Source organism: Saccopteryx leptura, chromosome 5 (genome assembly GCF_036850995.1).
Source record: "Saccopteryx leptura isolate mSacLep1 chromosome 5, mSacLep1_pri_phased_curated, whole genome shotgun sequence".
Classification (NCBI taxonomy): Eukaryota; Metazoa; Chordata; class Mammalia; order Chiroptera; family Emballonuridae; genus Saccopteryx; species Saccopteryx leptura.
This window is the reverse complement of record NC_089507.1, coordinates 93,201,106-93,221,132: the sequence shown is the minus strand read 5'-3', so window position 1 is coordinate 93,221,132 and position 20,027 is coordinate 93,201,106. Positions and strand designations below refer to the sequence as shown.

The 20,027-nt window shown below is 41.0% G+C and overlaps 1 protein-coding gene across 3 annotated transcripts in view; it reads right to left on the bottom strand.

Moving 5' to 3' along the window:
• The window catches only part of EGF (epidermal growth factor), a 102,936-nt gene extending 84,332 nt beyond the window's left edge, over window positions 1–18,604 (bottom strand). For all 3 annotated transcript variants that reach the window (XR_010751701.1, XM_066386941.1, XM_066386940.1), the window contains exon 1: window positions 18,006–18,604. Coding sequence is in view for 2 of the 3 variants with exons in the window: in XM_066386941.1 (XP_066243038.1) it covers window positions 18,006–18,132 (127 nt within the window). In the remaining variant the exon portion in view is untranslated. The remainder of the gene's footprint in view (window positions 1–18,005) is intronic.
• Between the last annotated feature and the right edge of the window lie 1,423 nt (window positions 18,605–20,027).

Genomic DNA, 20,027 nt, shown 5'->3' with positions numbered 1-20,027 from the left:
GCCTGGTCAAGGCACATATGGGAGTTGATGCTTCCAGCTCCTCCCCCTTCTCTCTCTCTGTCTCTCTCTCCTCTCTCTCCCTCTCTCTCTCCTCTCTAAAAATAAATAAATAAAATTTAAAAAAAAAGAAAAGATTCCAGGAAGGAGAGGAACTACAATCAATAAAAAAAAATAAAAATAAAAATAAAAAAATAAAAAAAAACATGTCTAAATATCCCTCAACTTGTCGTTATAAATTATGCTCAACTTTATTTAAAGACTATTGCTACCAGACTAAAATGCTTTTACCAACCTTAAAGTATTAGGTCAGTTTTTCCAGATGTTACACACACACACACACACACACACAAACACACACACACAAACACATGACTCAGAAATCTGTCTTCTGTGTTTTGCCACTATATTCTCCACTCTCTGCTGGATATGTCCAGTTAGATATGTCCTATAGGCCCAAAAGTCCTTCTGTATGTAAAAAATTGAGATTTTGCACTGCCTTCTGATTATAGTTTTTATTTATTGGAAAGATTGAATTTGACATAGGAATTCAAAAATTTGGTTGAAAGTTCCATATGTCTTGATATTTAGTCTTTGATGGATATAATAAACAAAAAAGATATCTCAATTATATCTGCATCAAATTAAAAAATGCCTCACTGACAGTATGTACAAAAGTCACAAAATATACTTTTTAATTACATTCATCAACTATTCACAAATTTTGTTAAATTAGACACTAGCAAATGTCTGTCACCTTAGATTTCAATCAAGTAAATGCAAACTAACCATAAGGTCTTGTATTTTATATTTTTTAAAAAAAGAGACTAAAAGAGACAAAAATATTTTATTTAAAAGTTTTTAAAAATAGTTTGGAAAATTCTATTAATAGGGTTTTTTATTGCAGACATGAGACTTTTTAATAGGTGATATGTTAACTTTTTTAAACAACCTAATCTCATAACAATGAAAACATTTCCCACACCTGTTTTGAACTGTTCTCTTGACACACAAATTGCTTTTAATTTTTAAAAATTTACTTACTGACTTTAGAGAGAGAGGAATGGGAGAGAGATATCAGTTTGTTGTTCCACTTATTTATGCATTCACTGTTGGTTCTTGCATGTGCCCTAACCAGAGATCGAACCCACAACCTTGGCTAATCAGGTTGATGCTCTAACCAACTGATCTATTTGTGTATGAGCAGCCAGGGCTCATACACAAATTTCTTACAATCAGCAGTTATTTTCTCACTCCTTACTCATTGTTAGAATGTCACTTTTAACTTCGAAAAAATTCTGTTGTTCTAGTTATTTTTTGAGTAGTGTACTAGTGACACCTATTTGTTATCCAGAAAAGATCCAAAAAGTTGAAACACTTCTTTTTTTAAAAAAAAGAAAACTTTGTGGCCCTGGTCAGTTAGCTCAGTGGTAGAGCGTCAGCCTGGTGTGTGAAGTCCTGGTTTCGATTTCTGGCCAGGGCACACAGGAGAAGCGCCCATCTGCTTCTCCACCCCTCCCCCTCTCCTTCCTCTCTGTCTCTCTCTTTCCCTCCTGCAACCAAGGCTCCATTGGAGCAAAGTTGGCCTGGGCACTGAGGATGGCTCCATGACCTTCACCTCAGGCGCTAGAATGGCTCTGGTTATAGCAGAGTAACACCCCAGATGGGCTAAGCATCGCCCCCTGCTGGGCATGCCAGGTGGATCTTGGTGGGGTGCATGTGGGAGTCTGTCTGTCTGTCTGCCTCTCCCCCCCAATCCCCCTTCTCACTTTGAGAAAATAAAAGAAAAAAGAAAAAAGAAAAGAAAACTTTGTAACATTTAATTGTTCTTTTAAGTACTTTGATTCCAGATACTCTGGGGAAGTATGTGGGACAAATATTTTCATGGTTATTCCCCATCCAGTATAAAGTATTGTAAAAAAATCTAGTCTAAGTCTTGGCTGATTGGCTCAGTGGTAGAGCATCAGCCTGGCATGTGGGTGTTCTGGATTCAATTCCCAGTCCAGGCACACAGGAGAAGCACTATCTGCTTCTCCACCCCTCCCCTTCTCACTTCTCTCTCTCTCTCTTCCCCTTCTGCAGCCATGGCTCCACTGGAGCAAGTTGGCTGTTGACACTAAAGATGGCTCCATGGCCTCCTCCTCAGGAAATAAGAAGGGCTTGGTTGGTGAGCAACAGAGCAACAACCACTAGTAGGCTTGCGGGGTGGATCCCAGTCAGGGCACATGTGGGTGTCTGTCTCTGCCTCCCTTCTTCTCACTGAATGAAAAAAATAAAAAAATGAATGAAAGAAGAATCTAGTCTATTCTTGTTTTTATAGGAATAATGATATCTAAACATCCCATTGCACTTTGTGCAATTCCAGTTTCTTCTTTTTTTATTTTTATTTTTTAATGTGCAATTCCAGTTCCCACTTCCTCCTGCACTGGTTCCCTGCGCAAGTGCAGCAAACCAAAGTCTAGAGCCCACTGTGATCTCACACAAGAACACTTTCTGTGGATGTTTCAGCAAATGCAGTGGCTCCATCACCACTGGCACTATTTTTCTTTTCATAATACATTTGTTAATATGTAATGAAGTCACTGACCACAGAGAAAATTTCTTCCTGATATACTTTGTTTCTATTAGCTAATAAAAAAAATACCACGCGCGAACACAGAGTGACTAAGATCACTAGCACTGGACACTGAGTACCCTTCTTGACTCTTTACTGGCTGTGCTACTTACTAGCTGAGTGACTGGAGAGATTCAAAACCAGTCACCCCACAATGTGCCTCTATCGTACACAGATTGTTTTTTAGCTAAAGGCAACCGAAACCCTGCAGGCTCCAGGGAAATTGTTTCCTCTTAACTACCGAGAATAATTTGAATCAGGGGCATTGCCCATAATAAGAGTTTATCAGAGATAATATTTTTTTGACCATTCTATGTGTCAGGGCAAACTACTAATTACTGAACATCTGTTTATCATCATGCAATTACCCTCTGAGGCCCCAAGGTGACCAACCCATCCCTAGTTCAGAATGTCAGATATTTCATTTTACCTTTCTGACTTAAACCTCTTGCATATGTAGGGTTCCCGTTGACATGCAATTAAATTTGATTTTCTCTTACAAATCTGTCTCGTGTCAATTTTATTATTACTCAACCACTCAGATGAACCAAAGGAGGAAAGGAGGAAATCTTTTTCTTACCCTACAGACCTTCAGCTCATTAGTTAACCTCTCTGTACATCCATTTCTTCAGCTTTAAAATAAAGTTGAGCCTGACCTGTGGTGGCACAGTGGATAGAACGCTGACCTGGACCTAGGACATTGAGGTCTCAGGTTTAAAACCATGGGGTTGCAGGTTGAGTGTGGGCACACCAGCTTAATCATGAAGTCATCAACATGATGCCATGGTTGCTGGCCTGAACCCAGGTCACTGGCTTGAGCAAGGAATCACTGGCTGGGCTGGAGTCCCGGAGTCCCACAGTCAAGGCATGTATGAGAACCAACTGATGAACAACTAATAGTAACACAACTATGAGTTGATGTTTCTCATCTCTCTCCCTTCCTGTCTGTCTATCTGTCTGTCTGTCTCTTGCTAAATAAATAAATAAATAAATAAATAGAATGGAGATAACACTTCATAGGATTATTATGAAGACTAAATAAATTAATTCATACCAAGTGCTTAGAATTTTATCTTACACATAGTGACCTCTCATTAATGTTAACTATTAGTTTCTAGAAAATAGCATAAACTGAGCTTATGAGAAACACCTTCACTTTCACCCAGCTGTGCAAGTTTCCTAATACTATTTCTTCACAATTTCAGTAATGCTTTCTGTGAAGTTTTCAACAGTAATTTGCTGACAAAAGAACACATTTTAATCTGTTGTCATGTGGTTTTCCATATATATTTTTTCCTTTTAGCTATGTTTCACCACAACAGGAAGCAGGAGGAACACATAGTTGGTTAATAGTGCAAGGCTTTCCAATTTTGCTATAATTTCAGAAACCTCAAATGAGAGTTCTAACTTTTAATAGTAACTGTAGTCTTAAATGTCGTAACTTTGAACACAACTGTAAAAATCATAAGAGTTGTTTTCACATTCTGGATACTTATTTTTAAACAGCTTGCTTGTCTTAATGGCTTCACATTGCCATTAACTAACATTTGGAGGCCAATTTTAAGACTTGCTGTAAGATTCATTACTACTAATAATAAACATAAATCCATTTTTAAGCCTGTCCTCTTGTAATTTTTTTCCTATTTTTTTTGTCAACTCTAAAGCAATTGACATTGTTTTTACCTCTTATGCAGTCAACCAATTGCTTATTTGAGGCATATGATAAGGTCAGTGCTGCCCTTCCCTCATTGTTCTCCTGGGCTTGCATTATTAGCTGCAATCTTTAGTTCCTTTGTAAGAAGGTTTTAAGCCACTTTGGGATTTTGTAAGAGTTAGGTTTTTTTTGTTTGTTTGTTTGTTTTTTTCTGCATTTTTTTTTTCCGAAGCTGGAAACGGGGAGAGACAGTCAGACAGACTCCCGCATGCGCCCGACCGGGATCCACCCGGCACGCCCACCAGGGGCGATGCTCTGCCCACCAGGGGGCGATGCTCTGCCCCTCCGGGGTGTCGCTCTGTTGCGACCAGAGCCACTCTAGCGCCTGAGGCAGAGGCCAAGGAGCCATCCCCAGCGCCCGGGCCATCTTTGCTCCAATGGAGCTGCGGGAGGGGAAGAGAGAGACAGAGAGGAAGGAGGGGGGGTGGGGGGTGGAGAAGCAAATGGGCACTTCTCCTATGTGCCCTGGCCGGGAATCGAACCCTGGGTCCCCCGCACGCCAGGCCGACGCTCTACCGCTGAGCCAACCGGCCAGGGCCTGTAAGAGTTAGTTTTGATAAACACAACTAGTACAGTTCATAAGTCATCAGGTAAATTGCAGCAGACCCCACACTTGGGCCTCTTAGCTGGGAACCTCCCAGCCCTTCAGGACACCATGGTGTCTGAGATAGCAATGTCCCCACTGTCGGTCCTAACACATAACTGATGTGGAATGAAATTTGTTTAAGTGATTTGTATTACTACGCTGGTGTAATTTACATAAAAGGAAATCTCAGTCCTACTTACAAGTGCTTTCAACATAAAGAACTAGATTTAAGAGACTTGCCCAACTTAATATTATTAATACTTTTTGGTTGAAAGAACTAATCATTACATTGGTGGGCTTTTGTCCGTCATGGAAGGTGGCATGTGTGTGGTAAATTTTGTAAAAAAAAAACAGTCTGTGGTCCTGAGCTTTAGGTCTGCCAGGAACCTGATGATTTACTTCATCTCCCTGGATCTCAACCTGTCATCTGTAACAGGAGGCATTTGGGTTAGATGTCTTGAAGGTTTTTTCTATTTTACCATTTACCAACTTAATTCCTATCTTTCCTGTCTTACAAAAGTCAATAGTTTCTTTGTTTGCGACACTTTGTAAAGAAGCCTAAGCTTATGCAAATTCATTAATAGATGTTATGTAGTCGAACCCCTATTTTCTGTGAAATGTTTCCATTTCTCTGTTTTTCTAAACTTCAAATACCAAATCAATAGGGTCAATATGATCTCTGCTAAAGGAAATAAAACAATAATGTAAAACAAAACCCCTTCCAAACAACACTAAAAGCTCTATTTTTTGTTTTGCCCTGGCTGGATAGCTTGGCTGGTTAGAGTTTTGTCCTGAAGGGCAGTGGTCGTCAGTTTGATCCCTAGTCAGGACACATACAGGAACAGATATATGTTTCTGTCTCTCCTTCTGTCTCCCTTCTTCTCTTGATAAAATCAATTTTAAAATTTTTTAAATAAAAAGTAAATAGAAGCTCAACTCTCTGAAGGAAATCTAAAAAATTAAATCTGGAAATAATTTCTTAGAGGTTAAAAATTTGGTTGTGAATTTTATTTGTAATTAACACAGTTATCTTTTCCTTTTACTAACTAAATAGTGTTTCTATTTTTTTCTGACAGAGACAGAGAGAGAGACAGATAGGGACAGACAGGTAGGAAGAGAGAGAGATGAGAAGCATCAATTCTTCATTGTGGCTCCTTAGTCTCTTTAGTTGTTCATTGATTGCTTTCTCACATGTGCCTTGACGGGGGTGGGAGCTACAGCAGAGCGAGTGACCCCTTGCTCAAGCCAGCAACCTTGGGCTCAAGCCAGCAACCCCTAGAGTCATGTCCATAATCTCATGCTCAAGCTGGCAAACTGTCAAACTGTCGCTCTATCCACTGTGCCACTTCCTGGTCAGGCTAAATAATGGTTCTTAAAGTGAAAGGCTAAAAAAATGAATATTTATCCATAAATACCACATCCGGAGTGTTCTTAGATAAGTAAACAAAAACAAAAATTAAGAATTGTTGGAGTCCGGATGTTTTCTGAACCCAATTCTTTTTTTCTTTTTTAGCTTGTACAAGAAAGAGAGAGAGAGAGACAGAGAGAGAGATGAGTAGCATCAACTCATTGTTGCGGCATTTTCGTTGTTCATTGATTGCTCCTCATATGTGCCTTTATGGGGGGCTCCAGCTGAGCCAGTGACCCCTTACTCAAGCCAGTGACCTTGGCTTTCAAGGCAGTGACCTTTGGGTTCAAGCCAGCAACTTTGGGATCATGTTGGTGATCCCACACTCACGCAGAAGATTGTGCACTCAAGCTGGTGAGCCTGCGTTTATGGTTGATGAGTCCATGCTCAAGCCAGCAACCTCGGGGTTTCAAACCTGAGACCTCAGCATCACAGGTCATGCTCTACCCACTGTGCCACCATCAGTCAGGCCAACTCCATTGTTCTTATTGGTCCTACCCTGATCAGTGCTGAATTCTGTGCCCCAGCTGCATGATACAAGTAACAATATAAGTATAGAAAAAACTACTCCATAAAATTTTCTTAAAATGTTGAGAGCAAGTGTGACAAATATTAAAAATAATTACTGCCCTGGCCAGGTGTTCAGTTGGTTAGAGCATTGTCCCAATATACCAAAGTTGTAGGTTCAATTCCCAGTAAGGCACATACAAAAATAAACTAATGAATGTATAAATGGAAAAACAAACCAATGTTTCTATCTTTCCTCTCTCTCTTAAATGAACAAATTAAAAAACAAATAAAAATGAATAATTATGTTGAAAAAATCATTAATTGAAGATTTTTATGTCACAGTTTATCATAAAGGATAATAATAGGCCTGACCTGTAGTGGCGCAGTGGTTAAAACATCGATCTGGAACGCTGAGGTTGCCAGTTCAAAACCCTGGGCTTGCCTGGTCAAGGCACATATGGGAGTTGATGCTCCCTGCTCCCTCCCCCCCAAAAAAGGATAATAACAAGTCACAGAGTCCCTGGCAGGTTGGCTCAGTGGTAGAGCATCAGCCCGGCATGTTTGATTCCCAGTCAGGGCACACAGGAGAAGCACCCATCTGCTTCTCCACCCCTCCCTCTTCTCTCTTTCTCTCATTCTCTCTCTCTCTCTCTCTCTCTCTCTCTCTTTCTCTTCCTCCTTCCTTAAGCCTAGGCTCAATTGATTCCAGGGAGTTGGCCCCAGTGCTGAGGATGGCTTCATGGCCTGTCTCAGGAGCTAAAAATAGCTCAATTACTGAGCAACACACCATAGGGGGCTTGCCTGGTAGATCTCCATCAGGGGTGCATGCAGGAGTCTGTCTCTCTGCCCCCCACCTCTCACTTAATTAAAAAGAAGAAAAAAAACAAGTCACAGAGAACACCCTGAATAACATGATTGTTCGGACTTGGTGACTTATCCCAAGAGACCAACTTTAGATTTCTCTAAGTATCAATGAAAATTTAAAAAATAGGATTAGAAAAATAACACAAAGCAAAGGTGTCATTAATATCTCAACTTATAGAATTTGCTAGAGAGTAATAGTTACTATTTACTGGAAACTCCCTATATCAGGTAAGATTCTAAGCACCTTATATGAATTAATTTATTTAGTCTTTATACCAATCCTATGAGGTAAGTACTAGCAGCTCATATCAGCTATATAATTGGACCCTATTAGTTTCAAAAGCTAAGGCCTAGCACAATCTGCTAGGCACAGTATATTGAATAAGGGGGAGAAAACTTTCATGCAAAGTTAAGGTCACAAGCAAGTGAGACACTAGAACTACTTGTCAAAAATTGTTCCACTTTTCCCTGTGACAAGATCAGTCCACTTATCTAAAGTGCAAATCACAATTTATTCTGTTTAAAATTTCTTTTATTCAATAATAGCATTTCATCCTGTCTGCTGGAAGTACTAAAATCTGGTCATTTCATATGCATCAACATAGCTCATGTTGAAGAGGGGCACCCATTCCCAGTGTGCTTCTGGTTAGCTTTCTGTTCCAGAAGGTAAGAGAGGTAGGCTAAAGTTGGCTTACAGTTCTGAATACAAGAAACACAGTTTATTCTTGTATTATTATTTATTAATTTTTTATTTATTATAATTTTTTATTATTATTAGCCTACCTTTTCCCACCGCTATATATTAATATCATTCTCTCTTGGACATTGTTGGGTGCTTTTTTTTTTCCCTCTTTTCTGAAGCTGGAAATGGGGAGAGACAGTCAGACAGACTCCGGCATGCACCCGACCGGGATCCACCCAGCATGCCCACCAGGGGCGATGCTCTGCCCACCAGGGGGCGATGCTCTGCCCACCAGGGGGCGATGCTCTGCCCCTCCGGGGCGTCGCTCTGCCGAGACCAGAGCCACTCTAGCGCCTGGGGCAGAGGCCAAGGAGCCATCCCCAGCGCCCGGACCATCCTTGCTCCAATGGAGCCTCGGGTGCGGGAGGGGAAGAGAGAGACAGAGAGGAAGGAGGGGGTGGGGGTGGAGAAGCAAATGGGCGCTTCTCCTATGTGCCCTGGCCAGGAATCGAACCCGGGTCCCCCGCACACCAGGCCGACGCTCTACCGCTGAGCCAACCGGCCAGGGCTGTTGGGTGCTTTTTTAAATGCATTGAGATTCTACATGGAAATTTTTGTCATACATCTTTTTTTCCCCCTCTTACATGTAATCTTTACCATGATTCATTAGAACATTCAAGAAATATAAAAGTTTTTGTTGAACTTTCAGATCTGTTTTCAAACCTAAATTTTGTGATCGACTTGGAGTTTTTAAAATTCTCAGTAATGTTGCTTAAATTAAAAAGACACACATTTCCACATAGTAGGTAAATTGACATTAAATGCAGTAAACTTTGCAAGTTTCCTACACAAGTAGAGTTTAAATTCCTTTGTACTGAAAACTGCAGAACAAAGTAATTGTATGCTTCAGAGGGAGGCAAACACCAGGGGATCCCTGGTAGCTTCTGTCTCTGGGCATGTTTTTAAATGTCAGAAGGAAGGACCCAAAATACACAGGATTGGTGTCAACAACCATATGTTAATGACACTGTGGAGTTTGATTGACCTTCCTTTTTTGATCTGTTTACACAAGGATGGAGTCTTTGGAAGAAGAAAGATCCTTCTTCAAGATTTAGCAATTTTAACTAAGAGTGTTAAAGTGAATGAAATATGATAAATCACTGTTTCTCCACTGGCACACCGTGTGCTGAAGAACAAGGCAGCTGCCATGATGTTGCTAGAACTGTCTGTATCCTAGCAACCATCTACCCACAGGGGGAAAAAAAAGCTAACTCATGATGAGATCCACTTACTACACACAAAGCTGACCTATCACTATGACAGGCTGTTCTGGCAAGAAGGCAGGCCTCTTCTCTGAAAGGCCTCTTCTATCCTGCCACTGAGAGGGGGCTCTGCAAATAAATCAGTGTATGGTATGAGTCACTGTCACAGAAGTCTGTGGTTCTCCAACACCTTCACACTCACACAAGTTCCAATGTACTAAGTTTCTTGGGGAATACTTGGAAAACCCGGACACTGTGAGACATTAGTACGGTTGGCCAACTTTCGGAGAATCAGAAAATCAAGGTCAAAAGTGAAAACAGATTCACACACCAATTTGAACTCCCGGCTTAAAAAGAAGTTCAAGAGGTGATGAGGACAGAAGAGTCTGCCTCATACTTGACTAAAATGAGTGAAGTTTCTATACATTAGCTAATTTCCAGCATCAAAGGCAACCTTTGAATGATGGTGTTAAGGAAAAAAACTCATAAGGAAAGACATTTACATCTGTTATTCCAAAATTGCTTTTGAAGGTTATTAACATTGGCCATATAAAATAAAATAAAAAGGTCTTTTTAGATATAGCAAGATATTTCGAGAAGTGTAAAGGTCCCTTCTATTTAATGTAATTTTTTTTTCTTTCTCTACACCTGAAAAAAACATTACTAATCCTTCAAGGTCCAGTTCTCAGTCATCGTCTTGTTGTGGGCCCCAGCAAATGCAACAGCTGGGGATGAGACTGAGGTGGTGGTGTGCAAAGCCATTATTTATTAACATTATTGTTAATAAAGAATCTCTACAAAATAAACCTGCATTCTGGGTTCACCTAATATCCAGGTAATACCCTCTTCATGGTGAGTAGTGTTATCATTCTTGATAAAAGTATTGACCTGAAAGCAAGAAAGAAACAGACAATGGGGACACTTATGTTCCAATTGTCAAAGATTTTGTTGTTTGTTGTTCCTGGTCCTTATTTATTTATTTATTTGTGTGTGTGTGTGTGTGTGTGTGTGTGTGTGTGTGTATGTGTGTTTTAGACAGAGACAGAGTCAGAGAGAGAAACAGATAGGGACAGACAGACAGGAAGGGAGAGAGATGGGAAACATCAATTCTTCATTGGGTTCCTTAGTTGTTCATTGACTGCTTTCTCATATGTGTCTTGACCAGGAGCTACAGCAGACTGAGTGATTCCTTGCTCAAGCCAGTGACCTTGGGCTCAAGCTGGTGAGCCTTGCTCAAACCAGATGAGCCCACGCTCAAGCTGGTGACCTCGAGGTCTCAAACATGGGTCCTCCTCATCCCAGTCTGACGCTCTATCCACTGCCTGGTCAGTTCCTGGTCCTTTCTTAAAATTAATTCTAATTCTAACATTAAAACTATAACATAATAAAACCAACATTTTGTTTCCCTAACTTTAAGATTTTTTAAATTTGACATAATAACTAAAACTAAATTCAACAATAAGCTGCTTCATAGGATTTGAGAGTTCCTTGAAAAATATTTAGAAATTCCTTGAAGGAAAGTACATTCTTTAAAACTGACCTTGAAAACTGAAAAAGCTCTCCAATGCAGTAGTTTCCAGCTGTTGAGATTAATTAATAAGTCTTTAACTTTTTTGCTCAAAACAAGTTTACAAAAACTACCTCATTAAAACAATTGCTGAAATATCAGGTAATTTACACATATTGGAAAGTTACTAGTTTCTTCCCCTAGCTTTCTCCACTATAATCAAAGTGACTAAACAATTAAGAGTGTTGAACAGAATTTAGAACACTTATTTTCAGTCCTGGCCATTCGGCTCAGTGGGAGAATGTCAGCCCGGTATATGGAAATCCTGGGTTTGATTCCTGGTTAGGGCACATAGGAAAAGCAACCATTTGCTTTTCCACCTCTCCTCCTCCCCCTAATCTCTCTCTCTCTCTTCCCTTCCTGCAGCCATGGCTCCATTAAAGCAAGTTGGTCCCAGGCACTGAGGATGGGTCCATATCCTCATCCCAGGCACTAAAATAGCTCAGTTTCTGAGCAATGGAGCAATGGCCCCAGATAGGCAGAGCATCCCCTGGTAGGGGGCTTGCTAGTAGATCCCAGTCAGGGCATGTGCAGGAGTCTGTCTCTCTGTCTCTCTGCCTCCCTGCCTCTCACTTAATAAGAAAAAAAAAAGAAAAGAAAAAAGAAGAAGACTTATTTTCCAAGTAAGAAATTTCTGTTACTTCGTCTGATGGCTGTTTGATGTTTTTAACTATCTGGATTAAAAGACAACATATCAATCTAAGTAAATTAGTACAATGAAATCTATTAAGTCAATGACAAAAATAAGAGAGAAGAACTATTGATTCACAATCTAAATTATTTGATACTCCTAAAGTTGACCACTGACTGGGAAGTAGTCTACCTCCTTCATCCACACCCATTGGTGCCTCTCTTTGATCTTCATCCCCTCTGTCCACCTCTGTGAGACCACATGCCTCTAGAAGACAGTCCCTCCTACCTGCCACTTGTTGTACCATTTCACCCGAAACATGGGACTGGCCTCCTTGTTTTCCTCAGCACAGAAAGATCAATCTCTAACTTTTAATAATATTTTCTTTAAGGAAAGAAGAATCACACATATAATACCTTATATTCGCTCACCAACACCAGACTTATGAGGGTCTATTTTGATGTCAGTGTCCTGCATCACTTCTGACTTGTGTCCATTAGGCCAAAAAAAGTCACTCCCCAACTGTGGAATTCCTTCCTAGCCTGAGCACATAGGAAAATGTCTTCTCTCCAGGCAGAATTCCCACTACCTGGGACTTGCCTTCAAAAGATTTGCTTCTTTCTCTCTCTCTTTTTTTTTTTTTTTTTTGTATTTTTCTGAAGCTGGAAACGGGGAGAGACAGTCAGACAGACTCCCGCATGCGACCGACAGGGATCCACCCGGCACGCCCACCAGGGGCGATGCTCTGCCCACCAGGGGGCGATGCTCTGCCCCTCCGGGGCGTCGCTCTGCTGCGACCAGAGCCACTCTAGCGCCTGGGGCAGAGGCCAAGGAGCCATCCCCAGCGCCCGGGCCATCTTTGCTCCAATGGAGCCTTGGCTGCGGGAGGGGAAGAGAGAGACAGAGAGGAAGGAGGGGGGGGGGGTGGAGAAGCAAATGGGCGCTTCTCCTATGTGCCCTGGCCGGGAATCGAACCTGGGTCCCCCGCACGCCAGGCCGATGCTCTACCGCTGAGCCAACCGGCCAGGGCCGATTTGCTTCTTTCTCAAAATTAACATTCCCCCACTGTGGAGAGAAAAAAGAAAAATTTGGTCTAAAACCTGTGGCCAGTATGTTTCTTCTGAGAAATATTTTTGTTTATTAAAACACTTCAGTATGTTATTTAGTAATTTTTAAGGTGTTTTGTTTTGATTTAAAAAAGGCGACCCAGGATCTGATCAGGAAAACAGTATTGAAGGAGGAGGAGGAAATCTAAAATGTTTTGCGTGAGAATGTAGGTCTTCTGAAACAGATCAGGGGGCCCGGGAAACAGGGCTTGGTGTAGGTCAACCTCACCAAAGCAGCCAGGGTTGTAGAAAGCTGGCACCCGAGTGAGGGAGGGCTGGTAAGTCTCCCACAGTGAACAATCACTTAAATTTTAAGAACAAAAATGAAAAATAGTTTTAGTTGTTTGATGTGGCCAGGATTTCTTTACCCCCTCAGCTTTCAGTTGAAGTCTGTCCCCTCATGGTTCATAGCACCAGCTCTTTTTAGAAGTAAAGCAGGGTGGTGTAGCACGTGAGGTCCTGAAGTGTGGGAAGGGAGCAGCACGGGAGGACAAGAGGCCTCATTAACTCAGTGGAAGAACTGGCAGGAACACAAGAGCCTTCCCTTCCACATCACCATTCCCATGCCCTCTATCTTAGGGGAGACACACTGAGTTTCCCCAAAACATAGGGTGAAGGCACAGGTCATTTTTATTTAAAAACTCTGAGATATAGTGACTCCAGCAGGCCAGGGAGCTTTGGAATTTCTGAAACTCCAGCCACTCTTTAGGAATGCAGTCTCTCCTTCAGGAAGGTCTTTATGGAAGAATCTTAGTGCATTGTTATTTCTTCTATTATACACACTCTGAAAAGAAGTAATTTTTGTTTTTTCCATTATACACTCTGAGAAAAGTCATTCACTATGAAGAACTCCCTTTTACTTGAAAAAAGAAAAAGTGATCCTTTAGCTCGTCTCTTCGTGCCTGAGTGAAAAGAGCCGAGCTGAGAGCTAAGAAGGACAGAGCACCTATTCCACCGTTTAGTATGTCTCTAGAACAGTCTCCCCAAGTCAGGTGTGGACCACTTAACTGACTGCAAGAAAGTTCACTTGGAATAGAGTTTAGAGACTACTGATAAAAAAAACAAAAAAACAAAAAACATCCATACTAAACAAGAAATTATTTCAAATGGATTTTCATGAAGGTAAATTTTGAGCCAAACCACTAGTTTATTTAGTTTTTGTAGAAAACAATCATTTGCTCTACTCTGAACACAAAGAACTGTCACATTTTGAATGTCATATATTTGAAAATCTCTCAATTAACCCCCAAATATAAATTCACTTAAAAAATTATTTTATCATTCTTTTATAATTCTTTTAACAACTTTAAAATGTCTTAGAGAAATTGCTTCCAAACATAAGGAAAAATATACATAAAATTAAAATGATCACTTTCAAGTGCCTTGTTTCTGCTGTTGCTGTCAAAATAAAATTGTTACTGGTAAGAAATCTAACAACCATATTTAATTTTCAGTCAGTGGAATTTTTTTCAGTTGATGTCACAGAAAGACAAACATTGGAGCTGCAGTTTCACAAGGGGACTTACTCAAATCAATTTGATGTATTTTTGTATTTTTAATAAACATTACTTCTAGTTACAAAATACAAGTTATGAATATTCAGATTATCTTGGCTACAATTTTAATGTTGTAAAACTATCTCAGATTTTTTAATGTGTATTTTCCACATATAGAAATAGTTCAATTTTATAGAAGGAACCAAGCTATATTTAGAAAATATTCATACTATTACTACCAATAAAAATCATTTTAATAATGATAAAAATATAGAGGCCAAGACTTACTGAGTAGCTACTATATGCCAAGCTCTGTGTTATGCTCTCTACATGTATTAACTTAGTGGTCTTAAACCCAGGCTGCCCAGTATGCCCTTTAGAATCACCAAGAAAGAGTAAAAAAAAAAAAATGATGCCTGGATTCCACTCACAGAAGAGACTGTGACTCTGACCCAGATGGACTGGGTGGTAACCTGGACATGGGTGATTTTCATGCTCCACCAGCATTGGAAAAAAATACATTAACATACTCTTAATACGTAACATAACAATCCTAAGAGAAGGGGATAATTATTTTCATTTTACAATAAAAAATGAGACACATGGTTCACAAGCAGCAAAACTGAAATTTGAAACCACCTCTCTCTCCAAAATTTAAGTTACCACTAAACACTACTACCCCTCAAAGACCACAAAATACTGGGTACTCGGAAGGTGGTTTTCATTGACGTGGTATACATAAAAAATCATTTTTGTAATTTATTTGCAGTTCATTTTTTTTTTTCATTTTGCATACTCTGGCTGAAAAAACAAAGATTCTGATCATGAAATTACTCTCGTTTGCACATGACTGGGAAGCTGATCAAGCCTTAGCCAGCACTGAAATCAGTGACTTCACTGTTTACTGCTAAAAGTGATCTCCCTGGTGGCTGACTTAGTGCCGGGGATCCCCCTACAGCCAGGCCTCTGAGGCTTGGCCTGGACTACTTCTTCACCCTTTGTATTACCAAGAAAGTTCATATAAATAATGCAGGTACAGCCAGCAAACAGGAACAGTTCCTTTTTCAACTGATATTTCTCCTCCAGGGCAAATAAGCTTGAAAGTTCAGAAGCCACTTGCCAGCAGTTCTCTCTATTGCTCTCTTCACCTACTGCAATTTAATAGAATCTAACAAAATAGTTGATTTAAAAAAAAAAAAAAGCAGGAAGAATGTAATGAAAAGGAAACCCAGTTCTGTGTTATCACTTGGTTTGTCTGGCTAGCGGTCACATGAGTGACAACCTTGCAGTTACCTGACTCTTGTCAGACCTCAAAGCATTCTTTTTGCTGGGTCAGGCTGGCCAGAGGTGGTCTGTCTCAATGCCAAGGCAAAAACTAAGGCAAGTAGAATTTAACTGGACAGTAGGAATAGGTGATGGCACCATATCTGTTTCGAAAGGAGAAATACTATCCTCTGAAATGCAGAGGGCACAGAGTGTGATTCAGGCAGTTATCAGTTAACATGAGGCTCGAGTTAACTAGTTAAAATAGGGGGTTTAAACCAGTGACATGCAAGGATCAAGGGAGCAAAGAGGCAGAGTCACAAAGTAGCATCCAGACATTGCACACCATGTGAGGTCTGTGCCATGTCACTGCACTATTCAAATAAGGCACAGGGTGTGATTTGATCAAAGAGATCTGGCCAAGACGTGAAGCCAAGAGGACACTTATTGAGCACAGTCTGTTAGCCTTGTGCTGGGTGCATTTCATGTGGTATCTCATGTGGTCCCACAACAATCCTGACAGGAGGTAAGGTGTGATTATTCTCTGTAATATTCCAATATAACAAGTATTAAATAGGTAGTAGAGATTTGAAATGAGGTGTGTTTGCTTCTAAAACCTTTGTTCCTTCCACTCTGACACAGTCCCCTTAGCTCCTGGTCTTTGTCTTGGTCTTCAAGTGTATTAGATGCACCCCACCTTATGTAGGAGCACTTCTGAGCCACTGGCAGGAGGGGCGAGGAGCAGAAGTTCACTTGTTGGCAGGAATAGGGTTGTTCCCTAAGACTCTAAAGCTATGTGTAAAAATTCATTTCTGTGGGATTTTCCCCCTCTCTCAAGTTCTGCTTCTTGACTGGCTCCCACCATCTCCCCTCATGTCCCATGCAAATGACAGTGTCTAATTCTGATCACTTGCCAACTACTCTCAGGATAATTCACCCACCCCGGGAATTGAACAACTGTGTCCAAAAGCTCTTATTTCTGCCCCCAACAGCTGAGCAACAGGCTTGTGAGGTCATTTTGGTCTTCAGACACCCACCCCCTTTTTAGTCACCCTTTGTTGCTATTCGCTAGGACTCTGTGATAAGTAGGTCAAGGAAAGACTGACTACTCATTCATTCAAGAAGACTTTATGGGGTATGTAGCATAAAAGCGGCAATGTTCCAGTGCGGGGGTCAGAGAGATTATGAGAATTTAGTGCTTTCTTTCCACACCCCGGGGTTCTGCTCCCTGTTACAGTGAGTACTGGCCTGAAGACAGAGTCCTGAATTCGGAGCAGGAGCACCTGATTTCCTCACTGGTAGCTTCCTTCTTTAGGGAGCCCGGGCAGGAGCTCAACGTCAGCAGTTTGGCTCAGAACTCTTCTCTTCATTCCCACTACTGTGCTATCTTCCAGAGATTTCTCTCCTGTAAACTTGACTATGCTTTTTTAAATTTACCTCTTTTTGAGAGCCAGATGCCTTCTCAAAAGGACAAAATAGGAAAAAAGGAATGTCAGGGTAGTTCATGTTCTATAATGGATGGAAACGGCTGCTTTATTTGAGCTGCAGGTTGGAGGCTCAATCGAGAGCTAAATGAAATCAATCCATAGTGAGAGAGAGAGAGAGAGAGAGAGAGAGAGAGAGAGAGAACTGTTTTTTCAGGCAACACCCTTAAACAGGATTGCTATATGCATTTAATAAAATTCCCACTTCTCCTAGGTTAAAAACCCAGAGAGAAGCATGTGACATATTGTCATTTCTTAGCAGCTCTGAAAGTTACAAGGCACCTGTTAATAAAAACCTGGAGCTGGGTCAGATCTTCAAAAACGGGAGTGGGGAGGAAGGGGAGGAGGTGTAAGGTGAAACTTGGCATTGATAATAGAGTCATGTCTGTTTCCAATTCTCAACCATTTTGTCACTGATTTTTCAGCTACCTCTGAGTTTTCCCACAAAGTTATTAGAGAATTTTTTTCTTTATGCCTTAGGTAGAGACAGTTTCAAAAAAAAAAGTGCCGCTAGTTCCCTTTTCCAAATAAAAGCGGATCAACTGTCAGAGTGAAGACATGAAAGGAAATGTTCAGCTAGTTTAAAGTGAAACACTCTCGTTCACACACGGAAGAACAGTTTTGAGGACCAAGAATTTTTATAGCTGGTAGCTGCTCTAACAGCTGTAAGAAACAACACAAGCATTAGAAAACAAAAATTAAGCAAATATACAGACCCAAAGTCAAATCAGAAAATATACCCAACTATACAAAACAAAATGAACAGGTAGCTGAGGGCAGTTTCCTGGAAGACATGAATTACTTTTGATAGAAAGACTTACCCACACAAGAAGAACTCTCATTTCCCGAGGCGGAGCCTTCAGGACAGTTCCAGCGCTGGAGTGCTGAGACACTAACAAAACCAAACTTAAAAACTACTGGCAACAGAATGACAAGGAAGAGCAGCATGATCCCGATGGGCTCGAACTCTCAACAGAAAATCACTTGACTTTGAACATAGCAAGGTCCGCCTGTCTGACCCCAGGCGCGCTCAACCGGCTTAGCCTGTGGCCCCGGGGCATCTTTTCCTGGGCTCCTTGGCTGTTGCCCTCCAACTCCTGCTTCAACGACAGGCAGGCGGTGTCCAGAGGCAGACTGAAAGGGACTCTCTGGGAAAGATATCTTTATCTAAGTTTTTGAGAAGTCAGTAAGAAATACCTGACACCCTTATGACACATTTCGCAGTTTAACAGTCACACTCTGGAGGCCTGCAGCTGACTTCACTGTGACAGGCAGAGAGAGCAGTGGGCAAAGGTTAGAGAGAGAGAGAATGGAAAAGGAAAGAATTGATGGAAAGTTCCAACCACGACCCTTGATCAAGCCGAAAGAAGCAATATGGGGATCCGATTCCACCCCAAACCCAGTTTCTCTTTTTGAAAAGTAGAATGACTCCCCTTTCCTTTTTAAAGCCCTGTTGGCTCCACCTCCTCTTCCTTTAGTGACACTTGAGTGAGCCTCTGTTTGCAAACGCGAATGCAGGCAATTCCACATGACAGGAAAGCAGGGCCGGCTGCCAAAGAAGAGATAACTGGCTACTCACCATAAATATTCTGGGCAGAACCAGGGAGAGAGCAATTAGGGGGCTGTGGATGGAGTTGCTCCTGGTGTCATAGAGGTACCTGCTGAATATTAGCGAGGTGTTAATATCTTGAAGAATGGAGACAAAGTTAAACCATGCTGTATAAATCGGTGGTGAACAACCCTGCAGATATTCAGACTTACAGTAATTGATCATTCACTTGAGCAATGCTAAAGAAAATTCAGCTTCAATTCATTCCTGGAACAAAATATCAACACGGGTGCACATTCCTGGAGCTTCATCTTTTTTCTCTCTCCTGTGTATTTTATAGCGGAATTAGAAAGATTATTCTTTCCAAATCAAAGGGAAATTGCTGGAGCCAAATGAAGAGACACAGTATGCACAGACACCTTTTCTTTCAGCATGAGCATAATAAAATGTCGCATGGGGCCAGGAGTGCAGGGAAAGGAGTGGGTTGTTATTTCAGAGCCATGTTGGAAAAAACAAGCTAATAGTGCACAATCTGGGAAGCGCTGGAATCCAGCAGAGCGGACGGTTGTTCCCTCCTGAACAATGTAAGCCACCTTTTCACGTGGTGATAGAAAGTAAAAGCTTGAAATACCTATTAGCTGTCTTTTCTTTCTTTTTTATTTACTACTTTCTATTTGGAGCAATAGTATTTACTTCTTCAGAAATACACCCAGGACTCTAAAATATCTAGCTCAGGCAAACTGTTTGCACCAGATTTAATGAACAATGGAAATTTCTGCCAATTTACTTCATCGTGGTAAACAAGCTTCCATTTAAGTTATCCAAAGGTAGTGTTCCAAGTGCTAGTAAAAATGTAGATAAAGTGATAGTTGCAAAAATAATAGTCACACCAGAAACATCCGTTATAAAGGAAAATGGGAACCGCTCCAAGCCTTTGACTCATATTTAATGCTGTCCTCATCATTCCTCAAATACTGGAGTCACTTTTCTGAAACAGCTCAAGTCAGGATTTCTTCGATTTCAGCCAGCCTCTGCCAGGTAGTTTCTACACCCTTTTAGGATAAACAGACCTGGGGGCAGCAGATCACGTGGGGGTACACATGGAATATTCCATTGCTTTCTGGATTCGCTCAGATTCAAGACTCAGAATGAGTGTCCTACAAATAACCTGCACTATGTTGCTAACCTTCTGCAAAATGCGTTGCCAGTGTCACAGCTGACAGCAGAGAAGTGGCTTAGAGGATACTCAAGCATCAAGCTGTGTTAGTGGAGATGAATGAGGAGATCTCATATT